Source organism: Pelobates fuscus, chromosome 3 (assembly GCF_036172605.1).
Source record: "Pelobates fuscus isolate aPelFus1 chromosome 3, aPelFus1.pri, whole genome shotgun sequence".
NCBI classification, from domain to species: Eukaryota; Metazoa; Chordata; class Amphibia; order Anura; family Pelobatidae; genus Pelobates; species Pelobates fuscus.
In genome coordinates, this window is record NC_086319.1 from 403,237,381 (window position 1) to 403,261,157 (window position 23,777).

A 23,777-nucleotide genomic window follows, 5' to 3' on the forward strand; every position below is an offset into this window, starting at 1 on the left:
TGACAGCATTTGTGAATGAATTTTGTCAGTAAGATCAAACCCCAGATCTGTGAACATTTGATACAGTCTTGCATGAAACTTTTCCACTGATTCCCCTTTTTCTTGAACAACATCAGTAAGGCCAGCAGCCTGATCTGCAAGTTTGTCCTTAGCCCATTCTCTTAATTGGGTGCAAAAGGTTACCCCGGAGGGGTAATCAACATCACTGGAAAGCAGATCTGTACTGAGGTGACGGGCCATACTTGGCCAATAGGCATCCCCTGCTTTAATAGCACAAATGCTGAGTAGATCACGCCATGCGGCGGAATAAGTCTTTTGAATTTGAACTATCCCTCGGTAAAAAGGCATAGGTTGTTTTTCTGGGTCGGGGAGCGATTTCATTAATGCGCTAGCTTGAGTGGGGTTAAAGGCAACATATTTAGAAGGGGCCTGTTCTCCCCGACCCTTGTGGCCAAAAGGGTCATCGATAGAACGGTGAGTTGGGGCTCCCGCGGCAAGCTCCGATGAGACATGGGACACCCTGTCCATCTCGTCATCATCGAATTCTATGATATTGGCTCTTTTGCGTGGTGCAGGGCCCGAATGAGGTGAAAGGATCGGTGGTTGGGAACGAGCCCCAGATGCGGGGGTGGCTAGTGAGTCATAACCTGGGGATAGGTAGTCACCGGGGATTACCGGCATCAGGGCCGAACTGGGGGCCGCCATATTGGTGGCCGGAGAAGGTGTTACATTAGGGTTAAGGGAAGAAGCGGCGGCCATGTTGGAAGAGGGCACATCCGGGGCAGACTGTGTCGGACTGGGCATGACCGGGATCTGGGGAGTGGCTTGGGGAAGGGGTAGTGGATATCCGGGATAGGGCAGAGTCGTGGGATACGGGAAGGGGTAGGGCCAGGCTGGGGAGGGGAAGGAGGTGGGGTATTGGGCTGGGATGGAGATGGGAGGGGGAGGAGTCGGGGCGAGGGTGGAAGAGGTGGTTAGTTGGGCGGATGAGGAGGGGAGGGGGTCATGAACGGAGAGGGAACGTAGGGAAGGAATGGCAGATGAAATGTTAGTGGGAGGTACAGCAGGTAGCGTAGGGGTGGACGAGGATGATGGGAATGTTAGGGACGGGGAGGGGGAAAAGAAAGATCCATCAGAATTCAGGACCGGGCAAACAGGGGAGGTGGCGGGATGAGTGTTAGGAGGATTGGGAGCGGGGAACATAGTCAGCTGGCTATCACCTACTGCTGACTGAACCTTGGGGATAGATGTCCCCTGGGCGCCACTTTGGGGCGCTGGCTGAGGGTAGACCCCAGCAACACAATTCTGATGATACACAAACAATTTCACACCCTTGTGATTTATTTCTTCCTCAACCCAACCTTCTAGCTGAATAGCCTTCGCTACTCTGTACCATGCTTCAGCAGTCTTTAATAAACCATTATCTGTAAGCTTGCCTTTCATTTCTGCCAGTAACTTACGCCAACTTTCTGGTTGCAATCTTCCACCCGTTGGTACAGTAATTTTACATACTTTTGCAATCTTTACAACACCTTTAACCATCTCCTCACCCTCTCTGTTTTCTACCAAATCACATGCTAACCAGCCCTTATTGGGCTTGCTTAAATCCTGCCCCATAATCCCTTTACCCCTATACCAGCGTCCTAGATATAGGGAGAGAGAAGGAAAACGGAACAAGAACGTCTACAATGCTCGACTGCCACCCGAGAATCGTAAAACTTTCTCAGGTGCGTCTTCCCAAAACGTAGACTAGTCACTGAATCCGCCTACCCGGGGTGGTAGACACGGATTGGAGCGAGGTGAGAAGTGTGTGACCAATCACTTCTCCTTCAAGAGGAATGGGAGTGGATAGTATAATAATATAGGAAGTACAGAAAAGATGAGAGGCAAGGAAAATCCTTAGAGACAGACACAGGAGTTCATGAGACTCCTATTAAACAAACAAGACAACAATACAGTTGAAATACAGTTGAAATACAGTGCATGCATCACAATTCAAATGAAATCAACAACAATTCCTTTCCTTTACTCGTGTGCTTACTCCAAAGTCACCTCCCTCAATCCCGTAGTATCTTACTACCAACGGCCAAGGATAACAACTAACACCGGTCCGAAATCCATATGCCTCCCTCGTCACAGCAGCCCACTAATAGTGTCTGCGCTACCCTCACTCTTGTAGTGCCCCTATAAAGACCCACTTTATAAGTCCCACTACTCCGTGGTGATGAAGACAGCAATGCCTGCCCGAATTCACACACCACAAAATAAAAATTGGAATGGCTCCAGCTCAGCGCTCAAAGCTGGAGGGTACCACCACTCTGCAAGCAGAGTAACGTGCACAGAGAAGCTAGCTAGGCTATCAAAGTGGCACAAGAAGGATCCCCAGGAAACTATGAGTCTACACAATCTCCACAGATCCAACACACCTCTTTTTCCCTACAGCCCCAGCCACGAGGCTCCTAAAAGAGTTAAACAGGAAAAGATGACCCCCAGGAACACATCCACAGGTCAACCCCCCTTTTTCCTTACAACCACAGCACCGTGGTTCCTAAAAGAGGTAAAACAGGCGACAGAAGACCCCCAGGAACGAATCCACAGGTCCACCCCCCTTTATCCCAAAAGAGGTAAAATACAAACAGATAAACAGACAAACCGAAGACCCAGGCAAGTCCCCTCAGGTCCACCCCCCTTTATCCCAAAAAGGGGAAAACAAGCAAGACAGAACCCCAGGCAAATCCCCTGCAGGTCCACCCCCCCTTTATCTCAAAATGGGGAAACAGGCAAACAATTCAAACACAATTCAAACACACCCAGGCAACAGATAGACTAAAATGCAGGTAAACAAGTGAGTAACGAGGCACCGGGCAAGATATTACCTGTCTTTGATGTCCTCCCGGGAAGCAGTCACAGACACGTGGACGGGTCAATCAAAGGGGCCGGAACGTACCGGTGGCTCTGCAGAAGTCTCTACCGTGTATCTGGAGGTGATCAATCTCCCTTCCTTCCCCCTGGATTCCTCCGTCCACCCTTGTCTTCCTTAGGACGGCTCACCGGCCAGACATAGCCCGGTGCCCCACGTTGGGCGCCAAGTTGTTATGGTACTTTTTGAAAGTAAACCAAAATGTTTAAAGTCTATCTGTTCCTGTCCAAATCAATAAAATTAAATTGCGTATATACGCTGAAGTAATTAAGTCTGACACACGAGGTTCAGGTTAAAATAACTTCGAGAAAGTTTATTGGCAAGTGAGGTAAAAGCGGGCGCGCAGGCCCTTTTAAGAGGCATTTTGCGTCATCATTGATTATTAGAATATCAGCAAATAAACATCATCAATTGGATTAATTGTTAAGTGACGGAGTTAGTGTCTTACCTATTGGTTAGTAAAATTAAGAGGTTAGTCCCGTGCCCACCCATCAGAGGTGGGATTATTCTGGACACGGGTGGGGGACAAGGGGGTCCTAAGCGTCATTTTACACGGTCAGTGATATCAGGCTTTATGTCCAGGTGCAAGGTCTCTTATGAATAGAACATTTCATTACTACTGTGTTCTGTGGCCTTCAAACTATACTATCTTACAAGCTCTTAAGGAGTAGCCAGCAAGTCTTAAGGAGTAGCCAGCACCTCCTGGTACTTGTCCTTGAAGGAAACACGGTCTTTGTCTACTGTATTAATTGGGTTGAGAAGTTCAGTCACGTAATGTAGTTTTAAAATGAACAAGTTAAGTCATGAGGACAAAATAGAGGATTGAAGAAGTCAGGTTAGGAGGACAAAATGGAGGACGAAGTCACAGTATAAAATTAAAATGGAGTTAGTACAATAATTCAATACAAGTACAATAAAGATTTTAATAATTCCACATCAGGCTCTCTCTGTCCCGCAATTGTAGCTGCCGGTGGAGGTCCACCCAACGTGGCAGCGGACCGTCACCTTCTGCCTGATATAGCAGGGTCTTGAACACTAGACTCCTCATGAACTTCACGGATTTCTCAGCTGGATTTGGTCCGAAGAAGTTCAGCCGCAACCACATCATACGGTCAAATTCCTCTACAGAGTATCTGTACTCCACTGCTGGTTCCATCCTGTTGCTTTTAGGGTCGCTGTACTGGGACATGCGTTGCCCCCAACTTGTAAAATCCAAAGAAATGGTGTCTCCTGTAGCTGTCCTTCTGGCTGTAGGAACGATCCCGAAGCTTGCCACCAATTGTAACGGACCGTTTCAGCAGACAAGGGGTTAAAATCCGCTTAGGCGATATTCCCCTTTCAGAAATAAAGGCAGCTACTGTAGAACACCAAACTCCCGAATTGAATACAAGTGAATGCACCAAACTCCCGAACTGCATACAAGGGAATAAGGTAGCACTCCAAACTCCCGAACTGGAACCTCACGAATAGCTGCTAGCAGACCAACAGGAAAAGCTCCCAAGCGGCTTACACTCCTGGCAATCAGTCTCTAACAGCATACAGTGAATCCCCCCAAGAACGAGACAAGGCTCCGTGTTGAGGGTCAAGCAGTGGTCTGTTTTACTCAGGGCTACCCACCCAGTATTTATGCAGGTCTCCCACCTGGTGGACACTCCCCTAGGGGACCAGATGGGAGACTGTGACAAGGGACAGACATACACCAATTACAGACACACAGCAGTAAAACATCCCCACAATGCATCTTGATCTCCTCCCTCTATCCTGGAGATAATTGGGAAGTAATCCAATTATCTCCCAGGACAGAGGCAAATCGCCATTACACACGTGGGGACACAAAGACAGCAAAACACCTTAAAATACATAAAGTTACATTTTACACATAAAACACAGACATGTCACATATCCCCAGATACCTGGGATATGAGCGCACAAAACTACCGAATAGCGCTCAGATCCTATTCACACATTTCAATTGCCATGGAGCCAAAGTCTTTAATTACACGAATAGGCTCCATGGCATAGCTATCTGGGTTAACACATTCACATAAAATAAAGTACCGAATGAACATGTGTTCGGTCAAATTGTCACGAATAGGAGCCAGGAGACGGACGGCTCAGCGGTGTTCGTGCAAATAAGTGTCAGTTTTTAGTTCCATAGTTAAAGCACTGAACACCGCTGGCCGTTCGGGACTTTTAGAATGGCCGCCGCCACGTGTTCGGTAAGCGAACAAAGACCACCCTGCATTCGTCAATTAAACTGCAGTTAAGCGCAGCTTCAGGGAGGTAAATTGGTGGCACACTCCAGCTTCTAGGTGGTCGCGTATTCGTTAGTTTGTTTGGTAGATAGAATCTACCAAACACCCTGCCAGAAAGGAACGAATAAGCCTTTCTGCAGGGAAAATAAAGCCTTTTTAAAGTCTAGTCCATAGTCCAAAGGTAGCAGATTGGCAACCAGGCTTCTTCAATGCAATGTGGCGAGATTGCTCTCGTCACAGTTACTGACTGATGTCATGATCTTTGTTACTGACTGATGTCATGATCTTTGTTACTGATTGATTTGTGATCTTTGTTACTGATTGATTTGTGATCTTTGTTACTGATTGATGGCAACATCTTTATTACTGACTGATGATGATACGATCTTTGTTACTGACTGATAAAGGCACAATTTTTGTTACTGACTGATGATGGTATGATCTATGTTGCTGATTGATGGCATGACCATTGTTACTGACCGAGGTTCTTCTATCTTTGTTCCTGACTGATGGTACAATCTTTTTTTACAAACTGATTGTATGATCTTTGTTACTGCCAGATGGTTCGATCTTTGTTACAATTGATTTATGATTTTGGTTACTGGCTGATGGCATGATTTTGTTATTGACTGATGGTTCCATCTTTTTTACTGATTAATGGTTCAATCTTTGTTCCTGACCAATGCCACAATCTTTGTTACTGGCTGATGGTACGATCTTTTTTACTGACTCGTGATAGACCAATCTTTGTCACTGACCGATGGCACATTTTGTTACTGACTTTGTTACTGACTGATGGGACAATCATTGTTAATGACTCATGATGGTTCGATCTTTGTTACTGACTGATGGTAGAGAGATGAAAACCAGGTGCAAGAGAGTACTGAGAATGGACAACAGCTCAAATAGCCAGCCCTTCGGTGGGTTTTTGCTCTGATCTCAAGCTGATTTTAGCTTATCTTGTGCCATTACAAAACAAATGAGGTTCATTTGCATATAGAACTGATCCAACTCAAAAAGTGGGACAGATCCAAAAATGCATGCCGGCTCTCTCATGAGCAACCTCAGATGATCGTTTTAACCTTGTTAGGCATTGTCAGTGAGAAATAGCCCTGACAGGCATTGTGAGCTCTCCCAAAGTTGAACCCCTTAAGGACACATGACATGTGTGACATGTCAAGATCCCCTTTTATTCCAGAAGTTTGGTCCTTAAGGTGTTAAAGGGTAATCCAGATGTGGAATATCTTTGTTACGCACTCTATAGGGATGAGATAAAACTGAAACTTCATGATTAGATAATTATCTGAATATATTAATTTTCTCTACTTTTCAGGCTCAGCCCAGAAATCCATCTTAAACGACCGTCTTTAAATGATGATTTTAGGCTGGACATTATCCTGAAACATAAGGCGGTTAGTACAGAACAATGTGCTCAGACCTGGGATAAGTACAGGATACTGTGTGTGTGTAGAGCTGGGATTAGTACAGGATGCTGTGTGTGTGTAGAGCTGGGATTAGTACAGGATGCTGTGTGTGTGTAGAGCTGGGATTAGTACAGGATGCTGTGTGTGTGTAGAGCTGGGATTAGTACAGGATGCTGTGTGTGTAGAGCTGGGATTAGTACAGGATGCTGTGTGTGTAGAGCTGGGATTAGTACAGGATGCTGTGTGTGTGTAGAGCTGGGATTAGTACAGGATGCTGTATGTGTAGAGCTGGGATTAGTACAGGATGCTGTGTGTGTAGAGCTGGGATTAGTACAGGATGCTGTGTGTGTAGAGCTGGGATTAGTACAGGATGCTGTGTGTGTAGAGCTGGGATTAGTACAGGATGCTGTGTGTGTAGAGCTGGGATTAGTACAGGATGCTGTGTGTGTAGAGCTGGGATTAGTACAGGATGCTGTGTGTGTGTAGAGCTGGGATTAGTACAGGATGCTGTGTGTGTGTAGAGCTGGGGTTAGTACAGGATGCTGTGTGTGTGTGTGTAGAGCTGGGATTAGTATTAGTAGTGCTGTGTGTAGAGTTGAGATTAGTCCATCTGTCATATTAAAATCTCAGCAAACAGCTTCATCTTGGGGATTAAGTGACCTTCACTATTGGTTTCGAGCACTTCACTTGGTGAGACAGAGCCCCTAGTTCCTCAGTCTGGCTTCCACACATGGAGGGCTTTTGATCTCCTTAACAAAGTGCAGTATAATCCACGATATCTCCACTGGTAGACAGGGACAGCATACAGAAATACAGGTAGCGTGATAATAATCCCATTCACCCAATATTTAGACGACACATAGTCTGGAAGTCAACTGAGCTTTTATTCACAGGTTACAGTATTTATGCAGTTCCCCATGCAAGGAGTTGTCCAGTAGTGGACTACTTGGGGGACTTAGCTTACTGGTTGATTTCCCATCATGCACTGCTGTACTAGAGAGATAATCACCCCAGAATGTACTGTTAATCGAATTATCTCTCTGTACAGCAGAATATGACTTTTTACAGAAACATATATACCGTATATACTCGAGTATAAGCCGACCCGAATATAAGCCGAGGCCCCTAATTTTTCCCCAAAAAACTGGGAAAACTTATTGACTCGAGTATAAGACTAGGGTGGGAAATGCAGCAGCTACTGGTAAATTTCTAAATAAAATTACAGTAGATCCTAAAAAAAATATATTAATTGAATATTTATTTACAGTGTGTGTATAAAGAATGCAGTGTGTGCGTATGAGTGTAGCGTGTGTGTGTATGAGTGCAGCGTGTGTGTGTATGAGTGCAGCGTGTGTATGAGTGCAGCAAGTGTATGAGTGCAGCGTGTGTGTGTATGAATGCAGTGTGTGTATGAATGCAGTGTATGAATGCAGTGTGTGCAGGGCCGGTGCAAGGATATTTGCCCCCCCCCCATATGTCCTGACCTCCCCTCCTCCTCCCCTAGTGGTCCTTATCCCCCCTCCCTCCCATAGTGGTCGTTATCCCCCCCTCCCTCCCATAGTGTTCCTTTTCTCCCCCCCTCCCTCCCATAGTGGTCCTTATCCCACCCCCTCCCTCCGATAGTGGTCCTTATCCCCCCCCCCTCCCTTCCATAGTGGTCCTTATCCCCCCCCCCTCCCTCCCATAGTGGTCCTTATCCCCCCCCTCCCTCCCATAGTGGTCCTTATCCCCCCCCCTCCCATAGTGGTCCTTATCCCCCCCTCCCTCCCATAGCGGTCCTTATACCCCCCCTCCCTCCCATAGTGGTCCTTATACCCCCCCTCCCTCCCATAGTGGTCCTTATCCCCCCCCTCCCTCCCATAGTGGTCCTTATCCCCCCCCCTCCCTCCCATAGTGGTCCTTATCCCCCCCCCCTCCCTCCCATAGTGGTCCTTATCCCCCCCCCTCCCTCCCATAGTGGTCCTTATACCCCCCCCCCCCCACACAGTGGTCCTTATATCCCGTTTTTTTATTATTATTATTTTTTTATTATTATTTTTTTTTATTATTATTTATTTTATTTATTTTTCGTCCCCCCTCCCTGCTTGATACATGGCAGGGAGGGGGGCTCTCCTTCCCTGGTGGTCCAGTGGCAGTTCAGTGGGGGGGAGAGGGGGGCTGGCAGAGAGCGTTACTTACCTGTTCTGCAGCTCCTGTCAGCTCTCTCCTCCTCTGCGCCGTCCGTGCAGCTCCTTCTATCAGCTCACACTGTAAGTCTCGCGAGAGCCGCGGCTCTCGCGAGATTTACACTGGGAGCTGACCGAGGTGCTGACCGGACACGCAGAGGAGGAGAGAGCTGACAGGAGCTGCAGAACAGGTAAGTAACGCTCTCTGCCAGCCCCCCTCTCCCCCGGTCTGTATTATGGCAATGCAAATTGCCATAATACAGACCTTGACTCGAGTATAAGCCGAGTTGGGGTTTTTCAGCACAAAAAATGGGCTGAAAAACTCGGCTTATACTCGAGTATATACGTTAACTTTCACACCATTCGGATTCGGTACATTTAACCGAATGACATCTTTTTACATAGCTGGGATCTGAGCGCACCAGCTGGTGAAATACCACTCAGATCCCTGCATAATTAATTGAACGCCATACGAAATACAGTTTAATATGAACACACATGGAAATACACAAATGGACTGTTTATATGAAAATACTGAAATAAGTATTGTCCCGAACGGTATGGAAGTCCAGCGGTGTTCGTGCTGTCGAGTAGCCGATTTTAGTTCCAGGCACTCGATGGCCAAACACTGCTGGGCTGCAGGGATCAAAGATGGCTGCCGCCACGTGTTCGGTACACGAACGGCGACCACCTGGAAACCTACTAACAAGTGGTGGATACATTGTTGCCAGAATTAATGGGAGACACACGACTGTTCGTGAAACTGCCATATGAATGCTGACGAATTTCGTGCCGCCAGCATACGACTGCTATCTAGTACATAAAAAACAAGGATATAACATACGGTTACACACATATCGCTTGGAGACAACCCTTACACATACAATAACCTGTAGGCAACCCTTATACATAACATAGTCTTAAGTGGCCAAGTTTGCCACAGTTAGATTTTAACTTTGCTACATCATAGAGTTTTTTTTTTCCTTTTTTCACTGAAGAACCTTTTGAAAACTATCTGTATACCCACAGAAATTGTGAATGTTTTTTATGATCTTCTATTTGTCGAGGTCCCAGCCAGTAATCAATCTCGTACCAGCCTGCTGGATTGGTGGAAACATCCCCACCTGACACCACACAGGCCTCGTATGTGCCTGAATTCTGGGTGAATTTATATCTGTCCATGTGGTTCTTCCTGTGTAGAGGGAGACTAGACTGTAATTAAAGGAATACTCTATAGTTAAACATTAAATATATTTTTTTAGAAAAACCTGTGTTTTTTTAAATCTATTTAGAATAGAACACCCTTTTGACAATAAAGTAATTTATCACAGTGCAGTCTGCTCAGGGCAGCTTGTTCTCCCCTTCTAAGATCATGACTTTCGGTGACCTATTGTCTAATCCAATGCTTCTCATAGACAATATTCGGCAGTCGCTGCACCAGTCGAATGCTTCTCCTAGAGAATCAGAGACAATACAGCTGCTAAACAGCTGTAAATAGCTCAGATTTGGTATAGATTGGAAGACCTACCTCATGTTGTCAGACTGATCTTTGCTGCTTCCATTGTTGGCGTTTTAACAATCAATATTTATTGTACGGTTTCAGGAGGCTGGGGTGCGGGTCAGTATCCTGCTGTTTAAGGAGATGGAGATGGCTCTTGGCATTAACAGCGGCTACAGCAAAAGAGCTCTGATGCTACTACACCCCAACATTAAGGTAAGAGACTTACTACTACATGAGCACAGACAGAGGCAGTAAGGCTAATTCCTACTTCATACATTACTTCACGCATTGGTGAGCCGGTGCAGCCCAGAATTTGTCAGTACTACAACATATGTTTTGGGCTCACAGCTCTTTGTCAATGTAAAAATCCTACTACTGCAAATGCCCAGACAGCAGGCAGTGCCAGCCTACCCTCGCACACTACTACACCATGCCATGGATACACAGCACAGACAGTGCCAGCCTTCCCTCACACACTACTACACCATGCCATGTATACACAGCACAGACAGTGCCATCCTCCCCTCACACACTACTACACCATAACATGTATACACAGGTACAGCACAGGCAGCAGCAATGCCGCCCCCACCCCCCTCACACACACCATGACATGTATACACAGCCCAGACAGCGGCAGTGTCCGCCTCCCTCTCACACACCAGACCCCCTATGTGTCTCATTCCCTTAGCCCCGCAGCCCCTCCATGTGTCCCATTCCTCCCTCTCTCCCCCTCCACGCCCTGTGTCCGATGCCTCACTCCCCCCTCCCTGTATGCCTTTCCTCCCTCTCTCCTCCTCCCCTCCCTGTGCCCCATTCATTCCTCTCTTCCCCTTTCCCTCCATGTGTCCCATTCCTCCCTCTCCCCCCTCCCCTCCCTGTGTCCCATTCCTCCCACTCTCCCCCTTCCCTCCCTGTGTCCCATTCCTCCCTTTCTCCCCCTTCCCTCCCTGTGTCCCATTCCTCCCTCTCTCCCCCTTCCCTCCCTGTGTCCCATTCCTCCCTCTCTCCCCCTTCCCTCCCTGTCTCATTCCTCCCTCTCTCTCCCCCTCCCCATCCCTGTGTCCCATTCCTCCCTTTCTCCCCCTTCCCTCCCTGTGTCCCATTCCTCCCTCTCTCCCCCTTCCCTCCCTGTGTCCCATTCCTCCCTCTCTCCCCCTTCCCTCCCTGTCTCATTCCTCCCTCTCTCTCCCCATCCCTGTGTCCCATTCCTCCCTCTCTCCCCCTTCCCTCCCTGTGTCCCATTCCTCCCTCTCTCCCCCTTCCCTCCCTGTGTCCCATTCCTCCCTCTCTCCCCCTTCCCTCCCTGTCTCATTCCTCCCTCTCTCTCCCCCTCTCTCCCCCTCCCCATCCCTGTGTCCCATTCCTCCCTTTCTCCCCCTTCCCTCCCTGTGTCCTATTCCTCCCTCTCTCCCCCTCCCCTCCCTGTGTCCCATTCCTCCCTCTCTCCTCCTCCCCTCCCTGTGTCCCATTCCTCCCTCTCTCCCCCTCCCCTCCCTGTGTCCCATTCCTCCCTTTCTCCCCCTTCCCTCCCTGTGTCCTATTCCTCCCTCTCTCCCCCTTCCCTCCCTGTGTCCCATTCCTCCCTTTCTCACCCTTCCCTCCCTGTGTCCCATTCCTCCCTTTCTACCCCTTCCCTCCCTGTGTCCCATTCCTCCCTCTCTCTCCCTCCCCTCCCTGTGTCCCATTCCTCCCTCTCTCCCCCTTCCCTCCCTGTGTCCCATTCCTCCCTTTCTCCCCCTTCCCTCCCTGTGTCCCATTCCTCCCTCTCTCTCCCTCCCCTCCCTGTGTCCCATTCCTCCCTCTCTCTCCTCCTCCCCTCCCTGTGTCCCATTCCTCCCTTTCTCCCCCATTCCCTCCCTGTGTCCCATTCCTCCCTTTCTCCCCCTTCCCTCCCTGTGTCCCATTCCTCCCTTTCTCCCCCTTCCCTCCCTGTGTCCCATTCCTCCCTTTCTCCCCCTTCCCTCCCTGTGTCCCATTCCTCCCTTTCTCCCCCTTCCCTCCCTGTGTCCCATTCCTCCCTTTCTCCCCCTTCCCTCCCTGTGTCCCATTCCTCCCTTTCTCCCCCTTCCCTCCCTGTGTCCCATTCCTCCCTTTCTCCCCCTTCCCTCCCTGTGTCCCATTCCTCCCTCTCTCTCCCTCCCCTCCCTTTGTCTCATTCCTCCCTCTCCCCCCTTCCCTCCTTGTGTCCCATTCTTTGCTCTCTCCCCTTTCCCTCCCTGTGTCCCATTCTTCCCTCTCTCCCCCCTCCTGCACCTGCTTCTTGCCGTTGTTCCCGTTCTTCACATTGAGCACTTCCTGTCAGAATGCTCGGCCATGCTACACACAGCCAGGAGGGGAGCAGCATAGCTCTCCCCTCCTGTCAGGCACCTGGGCTGGTGCTGCTATGCACATGCCCAGAAAGGTATGCAGGCGACGCACAGCCTCAGGGGTAGGTACGCCACTGATGGCATGTATGCACAGCAAAAGTACAGTTCAGACAGCGGCAGTGCCAGCCTCCCCTCATACACTACTACACAATGACATGCATACACAGCACAAACAGCAACACTGCCAACCTCTTACCTTGCCATATATACACAGGATGGTAGCAGTGCAAACAGCAGCAGTGCCAGCCTCCCACACTGCTACACCATTGCATAGATACACAGTACAAGTACAGTGCAGAGAATTACCACACTCCACCTCATACACTACTTTACTCTGTGCAGCAGAGACACAGTGCCAGCCTCCTCTTCATAGACAATACACCATTAGGACTGCAGAGATGGGCAGTGCCAGGCTCTCATTTATAGGCTTTCATTATATTTTAGGTAATGCGCCATCCAGATCACGTGTCTTCTATAGTGTTTCTCTGGGCACATCATGAGAAGATGGTGGCTATTGACCAATCTGTGGTATTTCTGGGTGGTCTGGACCTGGCATATGGAAGGTGGGATGACCACAGTTACCGACTGACAGATGTGGGATCTGGGGAACCAAAACAGGTAACCTAAACCGATAATTCTCCATAAAACCGATCAAACTCCTTTTATTTGTACTTTATATAACTTCCTTATAACCCTTCTTTATACTCCTTATAACTCCTCCTATAACTCCATATAACCCTCCTTAAAACTCCTGTTATTGGTTCAAATAACTCCTGTGTAACTCCTGCAATAGCTCCCTTTAACCCATGTCGTGTAACCCTCTCTGTAAGTCCTGTTGCTTTTCTTTGATCTCTCTCTTCTGTCTATCTGTCTGTCCTTTTGGTACCTGTCTGTCTACCCCTATAAGGTCCTGCTGTCTTTCGGCAGAATGGAAATCCAGAACCGGCCGTTTCTCTGGAAGAATCTTCTCCAGTTTCCCAAATATGGCTGGGCAAAGATTACAGCAACATGATCTTCAAAGACTGGGTGCAGCTGGATAAACCGTTTGAAGGTGAGACATTGTCTGTGTCACCCTACAAGCACTCTGTTTGTTATTATAAAAGAGCTGTAAGACTTAAAGCGTACTAGTGCTAGCGGTAGATGACACATAAGCTGGTTATTAGTACATAGAGAGATGGAACAGAGTTCTGCCTTGATTTGGCAGCCGAGCCTACACTTTAATGGCCATTGGAGTCAGGGCCGGTGCCTCATGAAGGCAACTACATTCTCTCACAGGTTTATTCACTACATTCTGAATTGCAATGAAGAAAACACACTGCATGGAAACAGTTATCCAGTATATGTATCCATATACACACACTGCCTAATACATCCATCCATACACACAGACTGCCTAACACTGCTCAAGGTCTGGGCCCCCAGGGGCCCGCCTCCAAGCCCTCCCCCAAACCCCACCTCCAAACCCCGCCCACAGGAATACACAGACACAAACACACGCACTGGTACAAAAAGGACACAGATACACATACACACATATTGACACATACTGAAACAAACACATATACATATACAGACACACAGATACATACATACATACATTCTGACTACATACATACATACATACACATACACATATACATACATACTGACATACATACATACATACATATTGACATACAGACAGACAGACAGACATATACATTGACATACATACATATACATACCTACTGACATACATACATACATACTGAAATACATACACATACATACATACATACAGATGCATGCATACACGCATACATACAGATACATACATACACAAAGACATATACATGCACATACATACAGACATACACAGACACATACTGACATACGTACAGAAAGATACATACATACACAGACAGACACATACTGACATACAGATACATACATACATACATACATACATACATACATACATACATACACAGTGAGTTTATTTATACTTGCAGACATTTTATGTTAAGACAGAAATTAAAAGTGTATACTGTAAGTCACTATCAGAACTGAGGTGACTCCATTTTGTATTACAATGCAAAGACAGACACAACATTTTACATCTGTGTAACTCTATTCATTTAAGTCTGAGCTAAGGAATGCACTTAAATAAACATTTGGTAAAGATAAGGCATGATGTGTGCAGCAACCTCACATTACTATGTGCTGCACAGACACCAATGACAGATAACACTAAGTAATTAATTTTACTTTCTAAAAAATCTTACAAAGTTCCATTGTAAGGAAGGGTGAAACTAAAGCTACAGGTGCCAATTCTAATTTTATGACCGCAAAACCAGACACTCTGTCTAGTAAAAAAAAACTTTGGTGTGACATGTCTTTGATGGACGGTTATCCATAAAAGAATGTTAAACACATCACGAAATACAGTTAACCCATTATACAAAAAGGTAAATGGACCCCCTCACAAGAATTTTCAGTGACGTAATTGCGTCATCTACTGACCAAAATCTAGATAATAGTCTGTAGGGAAGACACACCCACAGTTCCCTATTGGTCCTATCAACTAGTGAGGTATAGGGAACATGTCCTTTAAAAATTAAGGACTAAGGAGAGAGGGGACACTCTTACACTTAAAAACAGTCTTGGACTCAAACTCTCACCCTCACTCAAACTCACACCTACCATCCAAGATCTGACACCTGGAGCCAAAGCTGGACATGCCTAATTATTTGTATCTTTTTCAACTAACACTTAACTTTGAAATTCTCTAAAATTCTGAACTCCGAAAACTTTTCTATTTTCATACAATTCTTTCATCATACTTGCATTCATAATTCCTGGGACATATCTACACATCTGATAAGAATTTCTTGGTAATTAGGCTGGTTTAATTTAATTTAGAGACAGACTCATAGCTCCTTCGGTCTGTGTCACTGTGTCACCCTGCAGGGGGAGGGACAGACTCATAGCGCCTTCTGTCTGTGTCACTGTGTCACCCTGCAGGGAGAGGGACAGACTCATAGCTCCTTCTGTCTGTGTCACTGTGTCACCCTGCAGGGGGAGGGACAGACTCATAGCTCCTACTGTCTGTGTCACTGTGTCACCCTGCAGGGGGAGGGACAGACTCATAGCTCCTTCTGTCTGTGTCACTGTGTCACCCTGCAGGGGGAGGGACAGACTCATAGCTCCTTCTGTCTGTGTCACTGTGTCACCCTGCAGCGGGAGGGACAGACTCATAGCTCCTTCTGTCTGTGTCACTGTGTCACCCAGCAGGAGAAGGGACAGACTCATATCTCCTTCGGTCTGTGTCACTGTGTCACCCTGCAGGGGGGAGGGACAGACTCATAGCTCCTTCTGTCTGTGTCACTGTGTCACCCTGCAGGGGGAAGGACAGACTCATAGCTCCTTCTGTCTGTGTCACCCTGCAGCGGGAGGGACAGACTCATAGCTCCTTCTGTCTGTGTCACTGTGCCACCCTGCATGGGGAGGGACAGACTCATAGCTCCTTCTGTCTGTGTCACTGTGTCACCCTGCAGGGGGAAGGACAGACTCATAGCTCCTTCTGTCTGTGTCACCCTGCAGGGGGAGGGACAGACTCATAGCTCCTTCTGTCTGTCTCACCGTGTCACCCTGCAGGGGGAGGGACAGATTTAGATTCATAGCACCCAGTGTCTGTCTCACCCTGATGAGTTGGAATGTAAATGTTTATTACTCCATATTTAATTGTATTTATCTTCTTTCTTGTGACTTCAGATTTCATTGACCGTAAGAAAAACCCAAGAATGCCGTGGAGGGATGTGGGGGTTGTGATCCATGGGAAAGCTGCCCGAGATGCCTCACGACACTTTATCCAAAGATGGAACTTTACAAAGGTGAGCACCGCATTGCTGGGTGGCAGGGCCAAGGTCTACATAACTTCATCTGAATCTTCTTACTCCTACGGCATATCACACAGCGTTACGCTATTACAGTATTGTACTGCAGCACTGGGGACAATCTTCTAAACAGCCAACTATAAAACCAGACAAAATAATAACATGAAATTTGTAATTTTAATTTTACATCGGTAGTTATTGTTTCCTTTGGTTATGCTCCATCATTGTGTCACTATACTTACACACTTGAAAACAACAAGGTGTAAGCGCACAGATGGTAAGCTTATCTCACAAAGGCAGAGGTATTCAGAATAAAACCTATAAAAAAAAAACATAAAGCGACATAGCACAGACTGTATAAAAGTGGTATCTGTAAAATAAATGTAGAGGACACTCACATATTTAAGAGCCCTTAAGGTCGGCTCTGAACTCAGTAGGTGTTTGTAAAAACCACTTGGCGTGTTGTTAAGTCATGGGATCCCAGTATACTCCTTTAAATGGAAGTCAGGAACCGCAGCAAGATAAACAAACACTAAATAATAAGTGGTAAAAACAGCTCTTAGCACAACGCGTTTCGACCGTAGCTGGTCTTCCTCAGGTGCATATCCTACTGAGTTCACAGTAGGATATGCACCTGAGGAAGACCAGCTACGGTCGAAACGCGTTGTGCTAAGAGCTGTTTTTACCACTTATTATTTAGTGTTTGTTTATTTTGTAATAAAGTTTATTACTTACCTACGCTGTGGTTCCCGACTTCCATTTAAAGGAGTATACTGGGATCCCACTGACACAACTTCAACATGTCACTATACTAACACACTGCATTACTGCCCTGACACAACTACAGCATGTCACTATACTAGCACACTGCACCACTGCCCTGACACAACTTCAACATGTCACTATACTAACACACTGCATTACTGCCCTGACACAGCTACAGCATGTCACTATACTAGCACACTGCACCACTGCCCTGACACAACTTCAACATGTCACTATACTAACACACTGCATTACTGCCCTGACACAACTACAGCATGTCACTATACTAGCACACTGCACCACTGCCCTGACACAACTTCAACATGTCACTATACTAACACACTGAATCACTGCCCTGACACAACTACAGCATGTCACTATACCAACACACTGCACCATTGCCCTCACACAACCCCTGACACAACCACTGACACTGTTGCTGCACCACCCTGTGGCACCCTGCTGGATCTCTGACACTCCTACAACACTCAAGTGCATTCCTCTACACTGCTACGCTACTACACTTCAGAGCACACACTTGTTATTACAACAACTGCAGTGACCTTTCCTCTTTCTACAGAACATCAAGTCGAAATATAAAGGTCGTTCTTTCCCTTTTCTGCTGCCGAAGTCTCAGAGCACGGCTGACAAGCTGCATTATACAGTGCCGGGGTCACACAGCGCTCAAGTGCAGGTAGGATGCGTTCGGCAGGAGGATCTCTTTGGGCTCTGCGGGGGAAGATAGAAATCTTCTGTACAAATACAGGCCCATTATAATTCATTACTATTAGAACTTTAACCCATCTAACATAATAGTCTTCCTAATATCAGTGAGTCGAGATCAAAATAAAAATCAATTTACCGCAGAATTACAGCTCATCGCCATTCACTGTTTAATATATTTTCTGAATCATTATGCTTCTTTTTAATATTTTTTATGTGCTTTAAAGCGCCACCTAGGGCCCTTGGAAACTAAGACAAGATCATATGTATGTGAGTCGTTTATTTTCCATTCTCTGTGTGTGTAAAGGATTACATGCCGACGCCGGTCCGCATGGAATTCAGACATTATTAATCAGATACTTGTTTCTAGGGCTTCCCATGTTGCAAGGAAGGTAAGGTGATGGATACTTAAAGCTAACACGTCCCCTTATTTGCTGCCAGCTTCGGCAAGGAACGTTTAATTTGCCCGCAATGCTGCTCTCCCCATAATGCACAGGTGGCCAGTCTCTTCTCGCTTTTGTTGACTTCGGATATTACGTTGATTATTATTGATCATTTATCACTTACCTAACATTTATCAACGTAGCACCAGTATGGTCCAGGTATTGTATTAATGGGTTTAAAAGGCTTTTAGCAGTTTGAAGATAATTTTATGCATGTTCCTTTTTTATTTTTATTTACGGTATATATAAAATGTATTGTATGCATAATCCCAGCATGCCTCTGCGCTCCTTCTGATTGGCTGAGCACGCTCTGTGGTCTGAAATTTATTTCTCGTTGGTAGCAAGCCCAGGAGAGAGAGGGATAAAAGGATGTCCTACATTTCTCTGAAATACAATCCATATTGACAAATAGACTGCAGAACCGGTTTTATTAGAATATTTTCACAATGTGTTGCGTGCTCTTTGGTCAGTATGGAGTTATTTTAGGTGGCAGGATTATTTAAGGCGCCAACACAATTTAAAGAGATTCTCTAGTGCCAGGAAAACAAAGCCATTTTCCTGGCACTGTAGAATTCTGGAGCGCCCTCCTCCCTTCCACCCCCCATCCGACGTCGCTGAAGGGGTTAAAACTCCTTCAGACACTTACCTGAATCCAGCGTCGATGTCTCTCGACGCGGGTTCAGGCTCAGTCTACGCTCCTTCCCCGCCGACGTCCGCCAGCGTGGGAGACCTAATGCGCATGCTCAGCAATGGCCGCGCTCGCATCAGGATCTCCCCATAGGAAAGCATTATTGAATGCCTCTCTGTTGGGATTCCGGCAACGCTGGAGGTCCACATGCATAGCGTGAGGTTGTCTAAGAACCCGGAAGTCCCTCTAGTGGCTGTCTGGTAGATAGCCACTGGAGGAGGACTTTACCCTGTAAGGTAACTATTGCAGTTTATGAAAACTGCAATATTTACACTTGCAGGGTGAAGGGTGATGGGAGTCGGCACCCAGACCACTTCAATGGGCTGAAGTTATCTGGGTGCCTACAGTGTCTATTTAACCCCTTAAGGACACATGACGTGTGTGACATGTCATGATTCCCTTTTATTCCAGAAGTTTGGTCCTTAAGGGGTTAAAGGCATTCTTCTTCCCACTATAATCTGTTAAATGTTTTTATATAAAAAAAAATACATATTTTGGCCTACCCTTTAAGCCCGCCACCCCTTCTCAAAAACCTGTGTTTGAACGTGCAGCGGGCGGCAAGTTAGGTTGAGATGCATTTGGTCAGATAAGAGTAGAATCCTGCCCAACATGGCTGCTCAGCCACTAAAGAAATTTTAAAATAAATAAATCAAAATACATAATTTGACAAAAAACATTGTTTCATTAACTGTAATAAACTTTAACAACAACAGAAAATTAATTTTTTTTATGACAGTTGTTCTTTAAGTCAATGTATGCAGTTTAGCTGGGGAGAGAGCCGTGTGAGATGAACTGATGGTTGACACTGCTTCACAATCGCTATCTTCGTAATATAAAGGTCAATATGATCTCTCATTGGCTGATCACTGTACATACTGTACACACTACCAAACAGGATGGTGTTTTGTGAAAAAAGGAGGCGTGACTAAGGAGGTGGGGGAAAGCTAGGACATTTTATTTTTTAAGGCTATTAAGTCGTGCTGGTACCTGGAGTGTCCATTTCAGCAGGCAGTCACTATATGATCTCGTATGGCTTCCTGTGTACTTGCTGCATTGCGTTTTATGCCCACAGTATTACAGCTCATTACAGCTCATTACATGTGAACAAGGGATATAACACACTGATCACATATGGCTAAAAAAATATAATGATTTGTGTTTTGCTGTGTGCGTTGATTGCTCCATACAAGTAATATGACGAGAAATTGTTCCCTGTGACTTTGTTTTTTATTAGTTGCTGCGGTCGGTGGATGGCTGGTCAGCTGGATGCAGTGAATGTTCCATTCTCAACGCGTACGTACGCTGCATATCGGAGGCAGAACACTACGTGTATATAGAGGTGAGACTAATGCATCCACAGGGCTTCTTCTCTCCCGTAGTCCAATATATCTAAAGCGGTGCCGTTGGCCTATCCGAGCTTCCATTCACTCCACTCACCTTTTGTAATCCAGTCCTCATGCTCCCCAATGACTCATGGTTACGATATTTGTTCATTTAGCGAGTGGGCCAAGATTGGCTGAATGCTGTGTTTCTTCCTAGGATGGTCAGAGCCCGCTATATCAACTACAAATTCTGCTTATTTCCCACCCAAAATATACGGATTTCAAACATATCTTTCATTAAGCTCTTACATTTTTTTTTTTTTTTTTTATAAATTCTATTTTTTCATAATTTACTGAGCACAGCCTTCCCCATGATATTTTTCACGTTTTGATTTTGATGTGTTTTATTTCTGTTACCGAATTATTCACAAGAGTGAGAATTGGCTGAAATTTAGAGAGAAATTAAATTTTAAGACAGAATTGATTAACTAATAAAATGCTCCCAGTCCGTTATCGTCATATCGCTGCTCACAGTTTGTGTCTTTATTCCCTGCCCTTTACAATATAGTTCTTCTTTCCTTCTTCTTTTTCATATGACGTTTTCACTCCCCTTTACTGGTAAAAAAAACCCACAGAGCTTTCTTTTGATTTGTTCGTTAAAGCTATATGCTGCACGGTCACCTCGTTTCTGCAGAATATAATTTGTTAATGTCAAGATATTGGTTAAGGATAGAAATGGCATTCTAAATAAACCATTTATCTTCTCAATTTCTAGAATCAGTTCTTTATTAGCTGTACAGCCAGTGGGACCATTCATAATACTATAGGGGATGTCATAGTACAGAGAATACTGCGCGCATACAGGTAAATAGAACACGTGTGTAGAGCTGGGATTAGTACAGGATGCTGTGTGTGTGTAGAGCTGGGATTAGTAGAGGATGCTGTGTGTGTAGAGCTGGGATTAGTACAGGATGCTGTGTGTGTAGAGCTGGGATTAGTACAGGATGCTGTGTGTGTGTAGAGCTGGGATTAGTACAGGGTGCTGTGTGTGTGTAGAGCTGGGATTAGTAGAGGATGCTGTGTGTGTAGAGCTGGGATTAGTACAGGATGCTGTGTGTGTGTAGAGCTGGGATTAGTACAGGATGCTGTGTGTGTAGAGCTGGGATTAGTACAGGATGCTGTGTGTGTGTAGAGCTGGGATTAGTACAGGATGCTGTGTGTGTGTGTAGAGCTGGGATTAGTACAGGATGCTGTGTGTGTAGAGCTGGGATTAGTACAGGATGCTGTGTGTGTGTAGAGCTGGGAATAGTACAGGATGCTGTGTGTGTAGAGCTGGGATTAGTACAGGATGCTGTGTGTGTGTAGAGCTGGGATTAGTACAGGATGCAGTGTGTGTGTGTGTAGAGCTGGGATTAGTACAGGATGCTGTGTGTGTGTGTAGAGCTGGGATTAGTACAGGATGCTGTGTGTGTGTAGAGCTGGGATTACTACAGGATGCTGTGTGTGTAGAGCTGGGATTAGTACAGGATGCTGTGTGTGTAGAGCTGGGATTCGTACAGGATGCTGTGTGTGTAGAGCTGGGATTAGTACAGGATGCTGTGTGTGTGTAGAGCTGGGATTAGTACAGGATGCTGTGTGTAGAGCTGGGATTAGTACAGGATGCTGTGTGTGTAGAGCTGGGATTAGTACAGGATACTGTGTGTGTAGAGCTGGGATTAGTACAGGATGCTGTGTGTGTAGAGCTGGGATTAGTACAGGATGCTGTGTGTGTAGAGCTGGGATTAGTACAGGATGCTGTGTGTGTAGAGCAGGGATTAGTACAGGATGCTGTGTGTGTAGAGCTGGGATTAGTACAGGATGCTGTGTGTGTAGAGCTGGGATTAGTACAGGATGCTGTGTGTGTAGAGCTGGGATTAGTACAGGATGCTATGTGTGTAGAGCTGGGATTAGTACAGGATGCTGTGTGTGTAGAGCTGGGATTAGTACAGGATGCTGTGTGTGTAGAGCTGGGATTAGTACAGGATGCTGTGTGTGTAGAGCTGGGATTAGTACAGGATGCTGTGTGTGTAGAGCTGGGATTAGTACAGGATGCTGTGTGTGTAGAGCTGGGATTAGTACAAGGATGCTGTGTGTGTAGAGCTGGGATTAGTACAGGATGCTGTGTGTGTAGAGCTGGGATTAGTACAGGATGCTGTGTGTGTGCAGAGCTGGTATTAGTACAGGATGCTGTGTGTGTAGAGCTGGGATTAGTACAGGATACTGTGTGTGTAGAGCTGGGATTAGTACAGGATGCTGTGTGTGTGTAGAGCTGGGATTAGTACAGGATGCTGTGTGTGTAGAGCTGGGATTAGTACAGGACGCTGTGTGTGTAGAGCTGAGATTAGTACAGGATGCTGTGTGTGTGTAGAGCTGGGATTAGTACAGGATGCTGTGTGTGTAGAGCTGGGATTAGTACATGATGCTGTGTGTGTGAAGTTGGGATTAGTACAGGATGCTGTGTGTGTAGAGCTGGGATTAGTACAGGATGCTGTGTGTGTGAAGTTGGGATTAGTACAGGATGCTGTGTGTGTAGAGCTGAGATTAGTACAGGATGCTGTGTTTGTGAAGTAGGGATTAGTACAGGATGCTGTGTGTGTAGAGCTGGGATTAGTACAGGATACTGTGTGTGTAGAGCTGGGACTAGTACAGGACTCTGTGTGTGTGTGTAGAGCTGGGATTAGTAGAGGATGCTGTGTGTGTGTAGAGCTGGGATTAGTACAGGATGCTGTGTGTGTAGAGCTGGGATTAGTACAGGATGCTGTGTGTATAGAGCTGGGATTAGTACAGGATGCTGTGTGTGTAGAGCTGGGATTAGTACGGGATGCTGTGTGTGTAGAGCTGGGATTAGTACAGGATGCTGTGTGTGTGTAGAGCTAGGATTAGTACAGGATGCTGTGTGTGTGTAGAGCTGGGATTAGTACAGGATGCTGTGTGTGTGTAGAGCTGGGATTAGTACAGGATGCTGTGTGTGTATAGAGCTGGGATTAGTACAGGATGCTGTGTGTGTAGAGCTGGGATTAGTACAGGATGCTGTGTGTGTAGAGCTGGGATTAGTACAGGATGCTGTGTGTGTGTAGAGCTGGGATTAGTACTGGATGCTGTGTGTGTAGAGCTGGGATTAGTACAGGATGCTGTGTGTGTGTAGAGCTGAGATTAGTACAGGATGCTGTGTGTGTGAAGTTGGGATTAGTACAGGATGCTGTGTGTGTAGAGCTGGGATTAGTACAGGATGCTGTGTGTGTGTAGAGCTGGGATTAGTACAGGATGCTGTGTGTGTGTAGAGCTGGG

The 23,777-nt window shown here is 46.3% G+C and overlaps 1 protein-coding gene across 3 annotated transcripts in view; it reads left to right on the plus strand.

Moving 5' to 3' along the window:
- The window catches only part of PLD2 (phospholipase D2), a 106,800-nt gene that overhangs the window by 72,293 nt on the left and 10,730 nt on the right, over positions 1 to 23,777 (plus strand). For all 3 annotated transcript variants that reach the window (XM_063449732.1, XM_063449734.1, XM_063449733.1), the window contains exons 12-19: positions 6,509 to 6,587; positions 10,368 to 10,478; positions 13,079 to 13,252; positions 13,562 to 13,685; positions 16,388 to 16,506; positions 17,855 to 17,968; positions 20,363 to 20,467; positions 21,226 to 21,314. In XM_063449732.1, coding sequence (XP_063305802.1) covers positions 6,509 to 6,587; positions 10,368 to 10,478; positions 13,079 to 13,252; positions 13,562 to 13,685; positions 16,388 to 16,506; positions 17,855 to 17,968; positions 20,363 to 20,467; positions 21,226 to 21,314 — 915 coding nt within the window. The remainder of the gene's footprint in view (positions 1 to 6,508; positions 6,588 to 10,367; positions 10,479 to 13,078; positions 13,253 to 13,561; positions 13,686 to 16,387; positions 16,507 to 17,854; positions 17,969 to 20,362; positions 20,468 to 21,225; positions 21,315 to 23,777) is intronic.